Below are 15,114 nucleotides of genomic sequence, written 5' to 3'. Positions count from 1 at the left end.
GTATACACTCTAATAGTAAATTTTTACATAATCAACCCTCAAGACTCACTCCTGCTGATATAACTCCATGATTATTGCTTATTAAAAAAACTTAAATAGAGAAGCTATATTTACTATTTTAGTATAGTTGTAAGCAGAAGCTACAACAGCAGCAAAATCTTGAAATAAAAATGTGGAAGCATTTTGGCCCACTCTTCTTGTTTCAGTTCATTGAGGTTCGTTGACATTTTTTTTTGTGCTGATCTGCCTTYATGCAGTAACAATCAATCAAGTAGAGGTTTGGACTTTGACTGGACCATTGCCACTTTTAGTTTTTTTTTTTTTTATTAGTGTGTTGCAGATTTGCAGCTGCCCGTACGATCCCCATCCTGGAGTTTGACCCAATTTCTTCCAATGTTCATCTTTAGAGATAAGAGGCTTTCCCCTTGGCAACCTTTCCAAGGATGTTACGCTTTCATGTAGCTCCTGGGCTCTTCTTTTATATTTTCTCTGAGCATGCTCTGTCTGACCTCGGGCTGAACTTGTTGGAATGTCCAAACATGAAACGATTGGCAGCTAATTGGACCGAGCCTTCAGATGGGGWCTGGAAGTTGATTGATAGCCACAAATGCTTCACATCCTTGCTGGTATTATACTTATTTTTTCCTGGATCGGTATTACCACCATTACTTTAAGGACCAGCATACTGCCAAGACATGTTTTTTTCTTTTGTATCTTTAATAATTTAACTCAAACTAACAGATTTTCAGTTAATTAAACTAATCTGATTAGCACCATCAGCCTGCTCCTTATTTTCTCGGAAAGCAGTAGTGTACTTTGCTCCAAAACTTTATCATTTTGACTTAGTGTCTGTTGAATAAATAATGGCAACGTTATATRTGTTCATCTAAGGTTGTATGAGTGTAAACACAGTAGAAGTCCTCCGCTCTGACTCGTCTTACAAATTGTAAGAAAAATGGGCCTCATGCAAGAACATGTTCGTATTCTTATCCTAAATTTCTCTTACCTTTGTTCGTACGAAGGGTTCGTACGAACAAAGGTAAGAGAAATTTAGGTAATATAGGATAAGAATACGAACATGTTCGTATTCTTATCCTAATTTTCTCTTACCTTTGTTCGTACAAAGGGTTCGTACGAACATGTCACGTCAGTTTCAACAAACTCTTCTATCTTCAGGAAAAGTGTGTAAATGAGCTGCGTAAACTGATGAATGTGTATCAGGTGCTCGTGCACGAGGAGAGGAGATTAGCATAATCTACCAACCCAAACACCATATAAGGTAATGTTTCCTGCCCCACGTACCAGGAACGAATTCATTAAAATGACAGCGAAAAGGAAAAAGTAGAACTTTAGAGATTGAAGTCCTGCTCTCAGAGATCAGAAAAGAAAATCTGTCATTTTTAGCAGCATCAGCTGTGGAATTGAAGGAGCTGACAAAGCAGAGGAAATGAAATGATSTCTGTTAATGTCGTGTCTCCCATGGATCGTATAGAGTCACAGAAATAAAAATTTAAATCAAATTCATCTGTCTCTAGTCCTGCTCCGGTTTTCCTTTSATCAAATATTTTTAATATAAGTGTAAACAACTGTGCTTCATAGTTTTCATTTATTCACAAATTTAGCAGTAGCATAAAGCGCACAGCTATTGTTCGTATCTGAAAAAAAAAATCTTAGAATACGAGAAAATTGTTGAATGCCACAAATTCTCCTAAATCACTCGTAYGCACAACTTAAGAACAAATCTGTTTATATGAACGATTCTTGCATGAGGCCCATTGTGTTGTGGGAGTCTGTGAGTTGGCTGCATTCTGCAATGCTGTCACTAGAAGTTTTGACATTTTACTGAACTATTAGAGATATCATTCTCAAACTGTGATCCAATTAAGACTTCAGAACTCTCTAGTGGTACTTTGATGAAATTTAGATAAAAATCAGTTTATAAGTTAAAATCCAAGCAATAAGCTGAGCTGTGATGAAAAGTTAACAACAGTGACATAATGACAGAAATGAGGGTTTCATGCACGTTAATGTGTCAGCTCCAAATGGAAACGAAATGAAACAAAAGTGCACTGAAGATTATTTTAATAACTCCATGTGGAAAGTGCAGTTGATGTAAAAGTAGACTGGTCAATTTGCTTGTTTTTGTCAGAGTCTGATTAAAGCATTTTTGCAGAAGCTTGTAAACTCTTAGCGCTGTTTTTTTAAAGTGCGTGCAACGTGCATAGCCTTCAAATACAAAACGTCAAAGAAAACATCTTTATATTTACAAAACTTAACATAGCACAAAAATCTTTCTCATTTTGTCAGTGTAGCGAGTTGGTAGGAGAGAAGCAGAAAGGATGCTAACTGTTTCTGACCTGCACTACACTTTTGCCAAGTTGTAGGGSTAAAATAAATATAGTCACAAAGTCACACAAAAAAACGATTTAATGAAACTAGAGGTAAAACTCAGTGGTGCTGGTTATGTTGTGTTTTTTCCCCCTCTACCCTCCTGTTTTGAACTCTCGGTGCCTCTCATCTTTCTTCATGCTCAGGCGGCATTTTCGAGACCAGGGAAAGTGAGTTAGTGAGTATGGATGAGCTGGCTTTCAAGTTTGCTGTGAACAACATAAACCGCAACAAGACTTTGATGCCAAACGCAACCCTCACCTACGACATCCAGCGTATCAACGTCTTTGATGGCTTCGAGGCTTCCAGAAGAGGTGAGAACTCGAACTCCTTGCGTGATTGAAGTGGCCTGTATCATCATCTGTTACAATTATGAACAGGTAAAAATATTTCATGCTAAAATCAGAAGATTGGAATTATCTCTTTAAGATATACTCAAACACTCCTATTTARTTTGTTTAAAAAATGCAATTTCTGAAAAATAAAAAAAAAACAAAAACAATCCTAATTTTACGTTTTCTTCTTTTTTTCTAACCAGCATGTGACCAGCTGGCTCTCGGGGTGATTGCTGTGTTCGGCCCCTCCCACAGCTCCTCTGTCAGCGCGGTCCAGTCCATCTGCAACGCCCTGGAAGTCCCTCACATACAGACCCGCTGGAAGCACCCGTCTGTGGACAACAAGGACACGTTCTTCATCAACCTGTACCCTGAGTACACCGCCCTCGCCAGGGCCATCCTGGACGTGGTGACCTTTTTCAAATGGAGAAAACTGACCGTGGTTTATGAGGACAGCACAGGTAGCGTCAMTTATTGTGTTATTGGCCAATTACTGTGTAGTGCTTTTAAAAACACCGCAAAATTAGGAGTATTATTAGAGATCCCGCCCATGCATTAAACAGAGCCCAAATGACAAATGTATTAATGTTCAATTTGATTTTAAAAAAACATCATTGGTCATTTACATGTTTGATTTTATTCATTTTTACCCATTTCAACATGTCATGATGAACAAATGGAAGTGTTTGTGCTCTGAAAATCGCATAAAAACAACAATTTCAGTCTCTGATGCACAACTGAACACTGGTCCAGGTTTAACACAATGGTGGGACCTCTAWGGGCAATATTCCTCAGTCTATGTGTCATTTTTTTATTGAACATTGGGAAGCAGTGGTACACGTTTTCCCCCAGGGAACCTAAAATCAAGACAACGGGTGTGAACTCAGAAGATTTCATATAATAATGTTCTTATATAATATTTTATCAGAGATTTATAATGTGAAGTTAGGATTTTGAGACTGGACCCTTTAAAAAATGCAAAAGTGGAAAAGTGTTGCCCAGCATGTTTTTTTTTTTTTTTTACCTTAGAGTAATTCACAGGTTATGGCTATAGTTATAAGTTTTATTCTCTTTTACAGAGTCTCTTCCTCTGAGACGGCCCCACTGAACCCAATCTGACAAAGCACCGTCTTTTTTATTTTGATCTATCAGCCACGTCCAAATTAAACCACTGATTGGCCTTGAATGTTGCCCCTTCCTGCTCAAACGTCCTTTCATTAGAAGCTCAGGAAATGTKAGAGTTTATATAGTTTTTGTTTTTAATCTTTGATTTTTGATTGAAATTTAGATATGACAAAGACAGAATCTCTCACAAACATGAAAAGAGATACAGTGGAACACTCCATTAAAATAGAAAACCTTGTTATTACAGAACAAAGCTCATGTATCTTGAAGACTTTAAACAAAAAAGCTGAAAAACAAGATCTTGAACATGAATGTCATAAGTCACTTTCAGAACTTTGCAAAACCCATCACATTTTTTCTCAGATGAAAATTCTCGTGTATTTTTTTATTTTAGATTTTTTGTTTAATCAATATGTTTCTGAAGGTATTTCAAAGTATTGTCTTTTTTCTTTTTCTATTCCAATCTTTAAACCTGACCATTTTCACAGAAATGATGTTTTCTTTGTTGTTGTTGAGACACTTACTGCTCACTTATGACTCATTCTGCCATAAAAAAAACAGTAAGGAAACTCAGGGCTGAATTATTGTTTCTTCAATGAACAGAYGACCTAAGAGTGAACCAATTTTCTGATAATGTATTTGTTTCCATGAAATATTTTATAGCAATAAAAAACATAGCAGATAGGTACAAGGCTGTATTTTTACTCATAAAAGACGATTAAACAGATTTATTCTATAGTTGCCATCTGTGGCTTTTCAAGCTTTTCCTTGAAACACTGATTTTCCATTTATAGTTGCAGATATTTTAACAAAATAATGTACCTAATTGTCATTTTTTAGCAAATTATACAAAAGAGAACTTTTTCAAATTTTTTGAACAATTCTGAACATGGTAAAAAAAAATTATTTCAGCAATAAGCTGAACTTCAAGTGRCATATCTACCAGACCATACAAAGTCGAGTCTGTTTGCGACAGGAACAACACCTGTGAGGGTCGACAGTTCTGTGGAGGAGATTCCAAAAGTGAGTCAAACTGAAAACGCAGGTGCAACCAGCTCATTACAACAAAGCAGTTCACCAGGAGCAGAGGATATTGGAGCAGACCAGATTTGTTAACGAGGGTCTGTAATTCTGGAAGCATCTTTTTTTCCCCTAACACATCTGAACAAATGGATTGTTCATCTGCTGTACTACAGCCAAAAGCACCCAGAGGATTGGAAGTGTCTCGGTGGCTAAAACTGTCTTAATTAACAGTAAAATCCAAGATGCAATAATAATAATAATAATAATAATAATAATAATAATAATAATAATAATAATAATAATAATAATAATAATAATAATAATAATAATAATAATAATAATAAATACGTTTTGCACTCAGAAAGGAAAATCCTTTAAATACAGCAGAACCAAGCTGAAGGATTACTGCCTCAACTCCTCTCAGGCACTTATTCAGTGCTGCACTTTGAAAATAAATGTTAATATTTCCAAAACTATGAGGAAAAATACTGACTTTCCTAAACTTCCATAAGTCTGCCTCCAAGAGCCACAGAGAAGATGCAGAAGAGGAAGGAGGAAATAATACGATTTGTTTTCCTTGCTTTTTTTTAGGTTTAATGAGGATGCAGGAGCTGATCAAGGCTCCAGCAAAGTTAAACTTAAAGATCCGGATCCGTCAGCTCACCCCGGGTAACCAGGACGCTCGGCCRCTGCTTAAAGAACTGAAGAAAGACCGAGAGTTTTTTATTATCTTTGACTGTTCTTATCGCATGGCTTCTGAACTTCTAAAGCAGGTCAGCACAGTCATATTATACATTTTCTACTTTAGTTTCTTCTATAAATGTTCCGACACACTCATGTCTCCTTTGGGGACTTATTTCTTCATTGCATTTGTTTTTATTGTTGTGGAGCCTAATATCCTCGTTTCTTTGTTAACAAAGACGTCTGCATTTTGAACGATGCTATTAAGAACATAAACAGGAATAGTTTTGACTTTACAGTACTCGTTAGCATTTCAAAACACCAACATATTTTTTAATCTCTAAAAACAAAACAAAAATAAAATTAACTGACAGTTGATGAGCTGTAATACCAACCTGACGATTTGAACAGATTAAACCTTGTACAGTTTAAAATATGTGGAAATAGAACTTGCTATAAAACAAAATTAGCACAATTATTTGTTTTTGATTTTGAAATAGTTTACACATTTTGGAACATCTTTTCACAGCTTTCATCGATGGGAATGATGACAGAGTATTATCACTTTTTCTTCACAACTTTGGTGAGTTTGAGAAAAACGGAGGTCGTTTTACTAACTATACAGCATAACGGTTATTTCCATCTTTTCTGCTTTTGCACACAGGATGCTATTGTTGAATAAACTTTATTTTTTTTGACAAGGAAATTTCTAAATTATTTCATGCCTTTGTACATTTCCATGTTCTCTTTTTGTCTGGCAGGATTTGTTCGCTCTGGATCTGGAGCCATACCGTTACAGTGGGGTCAACATGACGGGGTTCAGGCTGCTGAACTTTGATGACCCCTGGGTGGCCGCCACCATCGATAAGTGGGCCATGGACAGGGTGCAGGGTCCCAAACAGGAGAGTGGCCTGTTGGATGGAGTCATGACTGTAAGCAGATTGGGACTTCCATCGTATCTCTTTCCCGTCTTTGCTCTTTTAGCACCAGTTTTCTCTGCCTCCTCTGCAGACAGATGCAGCCTTGATGTTCGATGCCGTGCACATGGTGGCGGTTGCGTCCCAGCGGGCCACTCAGATGACCGTCAGCTCGCTGCAGTGTCACCGCCACAAGCCGTGGCGCTTCGGACCTCGCTTCATGAACTTGTTCAAAGAGGTAAGGTCACCGAGCTGAGAGCCCCTCTTCCTCACTCGGGCTCTTCTCGGTGCTTCTCGCTTGACAAATGTAACTTTTTGATGGTGCGTTTTGAGGATTTTATTTAATATTCATATTGCCCCAGTTTTTCATTTGAAATGTTGCAAAATTCAGTGTTAGATGGTGTCAAGCAATAGCATGTTTTGATAGTTTATAGGTCCCCTCTGACAGGGCTTGGAATGAATTACCCAGCATTTATGTACTTGTAAGTTGAAAGCATGGGGCCTAGCTTAAGTGTGAGACTGGATGCCTACAGACAGAAATGAGGCCTTTGATGCATGAGTGTTTTGATCTCCTAAGTCTTAAATCCAGTGGAGGACTGTTGCCTTTCAAGGAGACAGGATATTACCTCTCCACCCACGCTCATATTTTCCTCTGCATGCCTTGCTGCTTTTTTTAATACAAATGCTTCTTGCCTTTTTAGCCTTTAGTTGGTTTGTCTCTGCCCATCCATTAAAGCATCTGTACTTCTCTGCTATTATTCATCATTACACAGTAACCTCTCTGACTGTCAGAACTAATAATACACTGGACACGACACTCGATTAAAAACATTTCTGACTGGTGAGAGGAGAACATAAGAAACGTGGCTTTTATTTCTGGAATTACAACCTGGACAAAACAAAACTTTTGGTTGATATTCTCCACAACACTGATTGGGCTTTTGTGGATGAATGAAACTGATTTATATTTGACCTACGTGAATGYCCTTTTGACATTCGGTCTGCAACAATTTCTCTTGGAAACCAAGAAAAGAAGATCATTTCGTAGTTCTTGTAGAGATGGTTTTATTGCCTTTAACTGGTATTTCCCATTCAAATTAAAATGCATTATGAAAAACCTCTCCTTCAGCAACAAATGTAGTCAGACACATAAAAGTGATTTCTTAGTTAGAAGAGGAGGAAACCTGGCTTAAAAGATTTTTTCAGTCTAGTTCCCAAGAAGGAGTAAGCATTTATTGGGCAGCCTAGGTGAATTATTTGTTAGCATAAAAAACAATGAATCTTCTTAATTAGTGTGTTCTTGTGCACTTCAAGATTTTTTAATGGAATTTTTGTTATAGAGATGGTGTAAAAAATAACAAAAGTAAAAGCAAAAATACCTTAACACAATACTTTCAACCCAATCTGCTAGCTTTATTAGATTTATTGTTTTTGTGGACAACATTTGTAGTGACTTGGCTCTATACAAATTAAACTAAATTGAATTGAAATGAAGAAAATGACTTTGGCAACAATGAACTTCTGATAAGAAAAGTACTTCAGTAAAAGTCATAAAACTGCTCACAATAATTGAGAAAGTAAAAGTAAATTTAATTTTACACACATTGTAAGAAATTAAGTGTTGGATTTACTTCGCCGAGTTGGGTAAATGTAAATCAGTTTGTAATATTGCTCAATTTTCTCAGCTCGATTTGGTGGAACCAGTTAGCATACAGCGGGTAAAATAAGTATCGAACACACTGCCATTTTTCTCAGTAAATATATTACTAGAGGTGCTAATGACATGAAATTTTCACCAGATGTTGGTAACAACCCAAGTGATCCATACATACAAAGAAATCAAACCATAAATGTCCAGAAATGAAGTTATTTGTAATAATGTGGAATGGCACAGGGAAAAAGTATTGAACACATGAAKAAAGGGAGGTGTAAAAAGGCATGGAAAGCCAAGACACCAGCTGAACTCTCTCAGTAATTAGAAAGCAAGCCTGCCCCTTGTCAGTGCAAGTTAATATCAGCTGATTCAGTCCCAAATTATGGCCAGGTATCACACAAGAACCATCTGATGATGGGTAAAAGTAAAGAGCTCTCTCAAGACCTTCACAACCTTATTGTTGCAAAGCATAATGATGGCATCGGTTACAGAAGAATGTCTAAACTTCTGAAGGTTCCAGTGAGCACTGTTGGGGCCATAATTCAGAAGTGGAAAGAACRTTATTTCACCATAAAYYGACCACRACCAGRTGCTCCTCACAAGATTTCTGACAGAGGAGTGAAAAGAATKATCAGAAGAGTTGTCCAAGAGCCAAGRACCACTTGTGGAGAGCTTCAGAAAGACCTGGAATTAGCAGGTACGATTGTTTCAAAGAAAACAATAAGTAATGCACTGAACCACCATGGCCTGTATGCACGCTCACMAYGCAAGACTCCACTGCTGAAGAAACARCATGTTGAAGCTCCTTTAAAGTTTGCTGCACAACRTTTAAACAAGCCTGTGTAATACTGGGAGAATATAGTCTGGTCAGATGAGAACAACATTGAACTGTTTGGATGCCAGAATACACATCATGTTTGGAGGTCAAATGGCACTGCACATCAGCCCAAAAACACCAYACCAACAGTGAAGTTTGGAGGTGGGAACATCATGGTGTGGGGCTGTTTTTCAGCATATGGTACTGGCAAACTTCAAATAATTGAAGGAAGGATGAGTGGAAAAATGTACAGAGACATTCTTGATAAAAATCTGCTTCCATCTACCAGGATGATGAAGATGAAACGTGGCTGGACATTTCAGCAAGACAATGAGCCCAAACACAAAGCCAAGGAAACTCTCAGTTGGTTTCAGAGAAAGAAACTAAAGCTGCTGGAATGGYCCAGCCAATCACCTGACCTGAATCCAACAGAAAATCTATGGAAAGAACTAAAGATCAGAGTTCATAGAAGAGGTCCACGAAACCTTCAAGATTTGAAGACTGTTTGTGTGGAAGAATGGGCCAAAATCACWCCTGAGCAATGCATGCCAAGAGTTTCTCCATACAGGAGGTGTCTTGAAGCTGTCATTGACAACAAAGGCTTTTGTACAAAGTATTAGATAAATTTCAGTAAGTGTGTTCAATACTTTTTCCCTKTGCCATTCCACATTATTACAAATAACTTCATTTCTGGACATTTATGGTTTGATTTCTTTGTATGTATGGATCACTTGGGTTGTTACCAACATCTGGTGAAAATTTCATGTCATCAGCACCTCTAGTAATATATTTACTGAGAAAAATGGTGACATGTTCAATACTTATTTTACCCACTGTAACTTGATTAAGTAAGAAAATTCAACACCTATTTTTTAGAGTGCAAAAACAACTCATTTTTACGACACATTCTAGTCATATTTAAATGTGTAGCGTGTTGCAAGGTGATAACTATTTTTTAAAAGAAGCAAAAGCATTGTCTTTATGTCTTGAATGTAACAAAATAAAAGTAAAAGTTGCAATTACTTAGTAAAATTATAGATCCTCAGAAACAGTACTAAAAAGTATGAGAAATTTCATTTATCCTCATYTCAGCTATGAGAATATTTAATAAGCTTTTTAAATGTGAATCTAAGGTTTCGTGTGAGCAATGCATAATCAGAACACTGGATTTTCAGACTTCAAGCTTTGCCAGTAAATACACCTGGACATTTTGGAACAGTTCCTATAAGATGTCCAAAGAAACRCTTGAAGCAGCAAATGACTCAGTCGAAAACCAGAGCAAAACTCAATCCTGTATGTCTTGGCTGAGGAATGGTGGGTTGTGACCTCAATGCAGTTTTGCTGCAAAAATGTTTTCCTAACTCTAATGAATAATCTGAAAGTTACAAACCACCCAAAGCTTATTTTTTATTTGCAGTTAACCTAGGTGACATTGTAGACTTCATATCTGTTGCATGTTTGTAAAAAGAAGTCCCTGCATTCAGGAGATAGCAGGTCGGCGAGATGCCAAACATCATGGTCTGTTAAAAAAACACACATTTAGAGAAAAAAAAAATGTCTGATGTCCACTTCATATCCTCTGGGATGTTAAAGTTTGTGAAATAAACAGTTCACCAACGTTTGAAGAAACTTTGGTGTTTTGGCTGCAGGGGTATAAGTTTATTATTTGGGGATTTTTTTCAAAACCAAATTTTCTGTCAAGCTTTCAGTAACAGAAAAACTTRAACTAAACAGCTACATGAGACAACAGGAAGTAATGGAATAAGTGTTTTCTCTTGTAACAATGTTTGGCAATACATTTTGTAGCAGGCATCTGATTGGCAACACCTGTGGACACCAGGAGCTCACAACAAGAGTCAATAACAGCAAAATAAGCTGTTTGTCAGAGAAGATTTGGCAATTTTTTAATGTGCACAACCCACATACTCAGCTCTACYGCTCATCCCACAAATACATGATCCTTACAAATGTGGCGCCATTTAAAAGGGAAATTAACAGGCTTTGCAATGGGTTAAGATTTATTGCCAAGAAGCATTGTTAGAACAAAGAAATAATCTACCAAACACTAATTTCCCTACTTTTTATTCTAAACACAGGGACAGTCAGCACATTTTAAACTAACTAATTTATTGTTTTTGCAATAATTACAGTGTGATCATATCTGCTAAGTAATGTGTTTTAGACATAAACACACCTGCATGTTGAAATTCCATCACATCCTGCATCTATGGTCCTTCATCAACACAGAAACATGTTTTCTTAACACAAGAGTGTGTTGCAGATCTGTCAGCTGCATTTCAGTCAGAAAGAACTTAAACAGCCTCCTGCTACTCGTTTTTGTTTGTCTGTGGGTGTCTGTTTTCTGTCCAGGCCCAGTGGGACGGACTGACGGGGCACATTGTTCTAAATAAGACAGATGGCCTGAGGAGAGACTTTGATTTGGACATCATCAGCCTCCAAGAGGACGGCACTGCCAGAGTGAGTAATAAAGCCTCAAACAGTCCGTCACACCAGCCTCGTGCCAGCTGATTCACAGACATGGAGGGGGGGGGGGGGTGTCATTTAATCCATTATTCCAGGTATTAAGTCTAAAACGTGTCCATTCATGACTGGTAATTATTTTTGTTTGCGTTTTTTTTCTTCTTCTTCATGCTATCTGTGCTTCATGTTCTTCAACGTTTCTAAAGTTTATAACGGAGAGCACAAGCCGCCTCACAAAAAGGTGGATCAAGGTTTGTTCGAGTCCTGTTTGGTTTGAAACCTTTGTTGTTGTTTTTTCTGTTCCTCCCCGTAGTTTTCATTCCATATGTCACCGACACCCCCCCTCACACCCACCCCGTTACCTGCCTTGTCAATTTTGTTGCTCTTCGCTGGTTTTGTGTACAGCACTGCTATATTTGACATTTCAGAGCTGTTTTTTTTTCCACGGTCCTCTGTTTGGCTGCAGGCTCTGACTGATCTGACAAGTGTCAAAACTTTTATGTTTTAGGGCAGTTTTAGAAACAAGTAACTTTTTTTTAACATTATAAAAAATAGCTCTTTTTGTTTTACTTTATCTAATCTCATTTTAATTCTAACCCTTCTGGCTGTGATTAAGAATATGTTTTACAGATACTGTACATCACTTTTTTAAACAAGTCTAAAACAAAGTAGTTTTAAAGAAGCCTAAGTACTCTTTAAAAAAGATTCAATCGAAAGAAAAGAAAACATTGATCCACTTCATCCTCCTGAACATAACCTGTTAAATTCGTCTTTTCTGTCAGTCTTTGTTGTCAAAGTGAGTTATGTGGGCAGTCAGCAGCTGTCGAGGTRCAGAAGCCTGGATTTATGCTGCAATTTTGATTTTATTCAGTACTTTTAGCTTTTAACAGCCTCGGCTTGGAGGAGTAATGACAAAATGGTAAGCACGTTCCATAAAACACCTGAATTTATGGTCATGATGGAGAAATTATCAGTCCACTGCAGTTAGTTCTTGTACACTGAAGTGTTAAATGCACCCCGAAGAAAGGAAAGGAAGAGACTACAAATTGAGATTATTTTAAATTGTTTACTTTTGGGGAAAAGACTTTTTAGCATTTTTTCCCCCCTTAAATAGTCCTTTGATCCACAGGAAGTGTGTGATTAGGTCCTGAGTATAGAGGAGCTGTAGGATTCATAACACCTTTTTAAAGGCTTTAAGAGAGATTTCCTGTCATTTTTTTACACCTCATTTGCTGTTGGGAGCTGCTCTGGTAAATTTACACCACTATAAATGGTAAACCCATGGCAAAGGCTTTAAAAAYAATGACCATATGACTGACAAAGACTATATTTTAGCATTTAAGATTGAAGCCAAACAGTTCAGTCAGGTTTCAACAAAATCATGTCCATCAGTCTGAGAGTTTTTAAAGTGGACATTGAAGTGCTTTGCCCTCTGACAGAAAGCCCTGCAGTTGTCGTCCTTCTCGAACTGAAGCTCGTTTCTTGGTCACCTCTCTCCTTCGATTGTTCAGCGTGTCCAAGTGACCATCTCTTAGAAAAGTCCTGGTGTTGTCCCACTTTTGTCATTTCCTTCCTCAGGTCTATGYCGTGCAACAATCCTGTCACTGAGTTTTTGATTCATGTTCTAGTATATATACTCCGTTTTATGTTCAGTTAATTTAATTTTCCTCAGATGGCATCTGAGCCAAAGTTTGCTCACTGTTGTAAACACTAAAAGGAACAACCAAAAAGGAAACAACCACCAATTGAATAAAATGTTTTTTCACATTGTCCTTAAGGGGTACTGAGTGCATATTAATGTGAAAATTAAAACCATTGTAAGACTAGGTGGGAATATTCAACACATTTAGCACTGTCATAGATTTGCACAATTTTATGTCTATGTGGGTTTGAGGATGATAAAATGTTATGGTTGGAACAGATAAGCCCATGTTACAATTTTCTGAGAAAAGTTATAATATAAAAAGTAAAAAAGTAAGTCCTTTGCTGAGTTTAATCATGCGTTCACTGCCAGTCAGCCTCTTTGCACTGACTGACAGAACGAATCGTTTCTAAACAAAAAGCCCCCGAATACAACACCTTTCGTTTGCATAAAGTTACTTGCAGRAAAATCAAATCTTGTCACTTCTAGTTTGATTAACAATGAAGCGTAACAAGTTAATGCGCTTAACTTGATTGCATCACTGCCATGAGCTCCCCTGACCCTCGCTTGGCTCTTTAACAGTGAGGGGATTAGAGCGTTTCAGAATCCAGCTGCCAGACGCCTGTTCTAATCTGATAACTGCTGGGATTATACTGCTTAGTTATAKGAAGCAGACAGCCTCATTCACTTATACTGTGGCACCGGGTTGCCCTCTGGTCCCCCTAAACCCCCCTCTGATTCTACCCTTTTTTGTTCATACCATCCCTGCTGATATTTACCATTATGCTCAGGCTGAGATTTAGTTTGTCACTGTTATAAATCAATAATATTAAAACAGCCACAGAATATATAATGTTGTATATCAKTGGTCCCCAAACTTTTCAGATTTCCACCCACAAACTAACATTAGCAGAGACCTTTGCCCCCAACTATTTTTGGGTGACAAACAYTGTTATCAGGCCAAATAAACAAGTAACAATATTTATTATGCTAATTTTATCAATTTTTAAGTACACCAACCACACACTTTTGTAACAAGTWACGGAAAAAAGTTGTTAGTRGTCATTTTTAAATGTAATTCATTCTGAAAATCTTTTCAAGATRCCTTGATGTTTCAGAACCCACWGTGGTTACWACAAAATTTACCTGGCAAAGATTTCAGAGCAAAGCACTGCTTTAGTTTCAGAAAAAAAGTTTAAGTAAAATATTTAAGCAATTCACTCAGATGATGCTTCATCAGGGCAGCAGATTAAAGGTAAAGGAGCAGTGAACATATCAGAGAATTAAAAAATCTGGAAGTTTCTGGTCTTTGAACCTTTATTCTACTTATGTTTCTGTTCATTGAGTATTATTTTTTTTATATTTTTGAGTAAAATCAGCATGCCGAAGCTGGTTCTGACTTCTTTTTTAAGCTTGGAAACTAACAAAATGTGTATTTTTATGGATAAGAGAACAAATCTGTCATCTTAATCCCTTTCAATATGCAGGTGACAGTGATCACTTAAGTGTTCCCAGTTTATTTAAAGCTTCAGCAAACTGACAAAACTCTTGGCTACACCCCAGTTTAGTCAGTCTTTCACTACCAGTAGCACAAGTCAAATGTAATATCCTGCTTTTTTAAAAAAACAGCAGCAGAGGTTATTTTATAATTTCTAAGCCACATTTTGTGTTTCCAGGTTGCTGTGTGGAATTCATACAGAGGCATGACCTTGATGGAAAAGCCCAACAGAGACAAGAACAACAACGTGACAGACTCTATGGCAAACAGGACTCTGATTGTCWCTACAATTCTGGTGAGGAGGAACAGAGAACTGCATAAGGAGATAGAAGGAGTACATTTATGTGTTTAGAAACAAATGGAGAGGTATGATATTACTTTATTTAAATGGTTAGATTAGGGGGGTCAAACTCAGTTTCACAAGTGGCTAAAAATACTTGGTCCAAACCAAAGGGCAATTTTTATCAGTATTGAAAATAAATTATTTTTATAGAAATACAAATGACCTTTTCCAAACCATGTTATAGCAATTAGAAAATACATAACCTAATGG

At 37.2% G+C, this 15,114-nt stretch overlaps 1 protein-coding gene across 1 annotated transcript in view; it reads left to right on the top strand.

The window, feature by feature from the left end:
• Positions 1-15,114, top strand: part of LOC106514128 (glutamate receptor ionotropic, kainate 1) — a gene marked incomplete in the record, with an annotated part of 41,234 nt that overhangs the window by 10,999 nt on the left and 15,121 nt on the right. Inside the window, 9 exon segments of the mRNA XM_014003241.1 lie at positions 2,535-2,702; positions 2,927-3,184; positions 5,463-5,644; positions 6,082-6,135; positions 6,314-6,484; positions 6,564-6,707; positions 11,311-11,418; positions 11,628-11,672; positions 14,740-14,856. Of these exon segments, the coding sequence (XP_013858695.1) occupies positions 2,535-2,702; positions 2,927-3,184; positions 5,463-5,644; positions 6,082-6,135; positions 6,314-6,484; positions 6,564-6,707; positions 11,311-11,418; positions 11,628-11,672; positions 14,740-14,856 (1,247 nt within the window).

This window comes from Austrofundulus limnaeus, unplaced genomic scaffold (genome assembly GCF_001266775.1).
Source record: "Austrofundulus limnaeus strain Quisiro unplaced genomic scaffold, Austrofundulus_limnaeus-1.0 Scaffold17, whole genome shotgun sequence".
Classification (NCBI taxonomy): domain Eukaryota; kingdom Metazoa; phylum Chordata; class Actinopteri; order Cyprinodontiformes; family Rivulidae; genus Austrofundulus; species Austrofundulus limnaeus.
The sequence above is the reverse complement of the archived record's forward strand: the minus strand, read 5'-3'. Positions and strand labels throughout refer to the sequence as shown.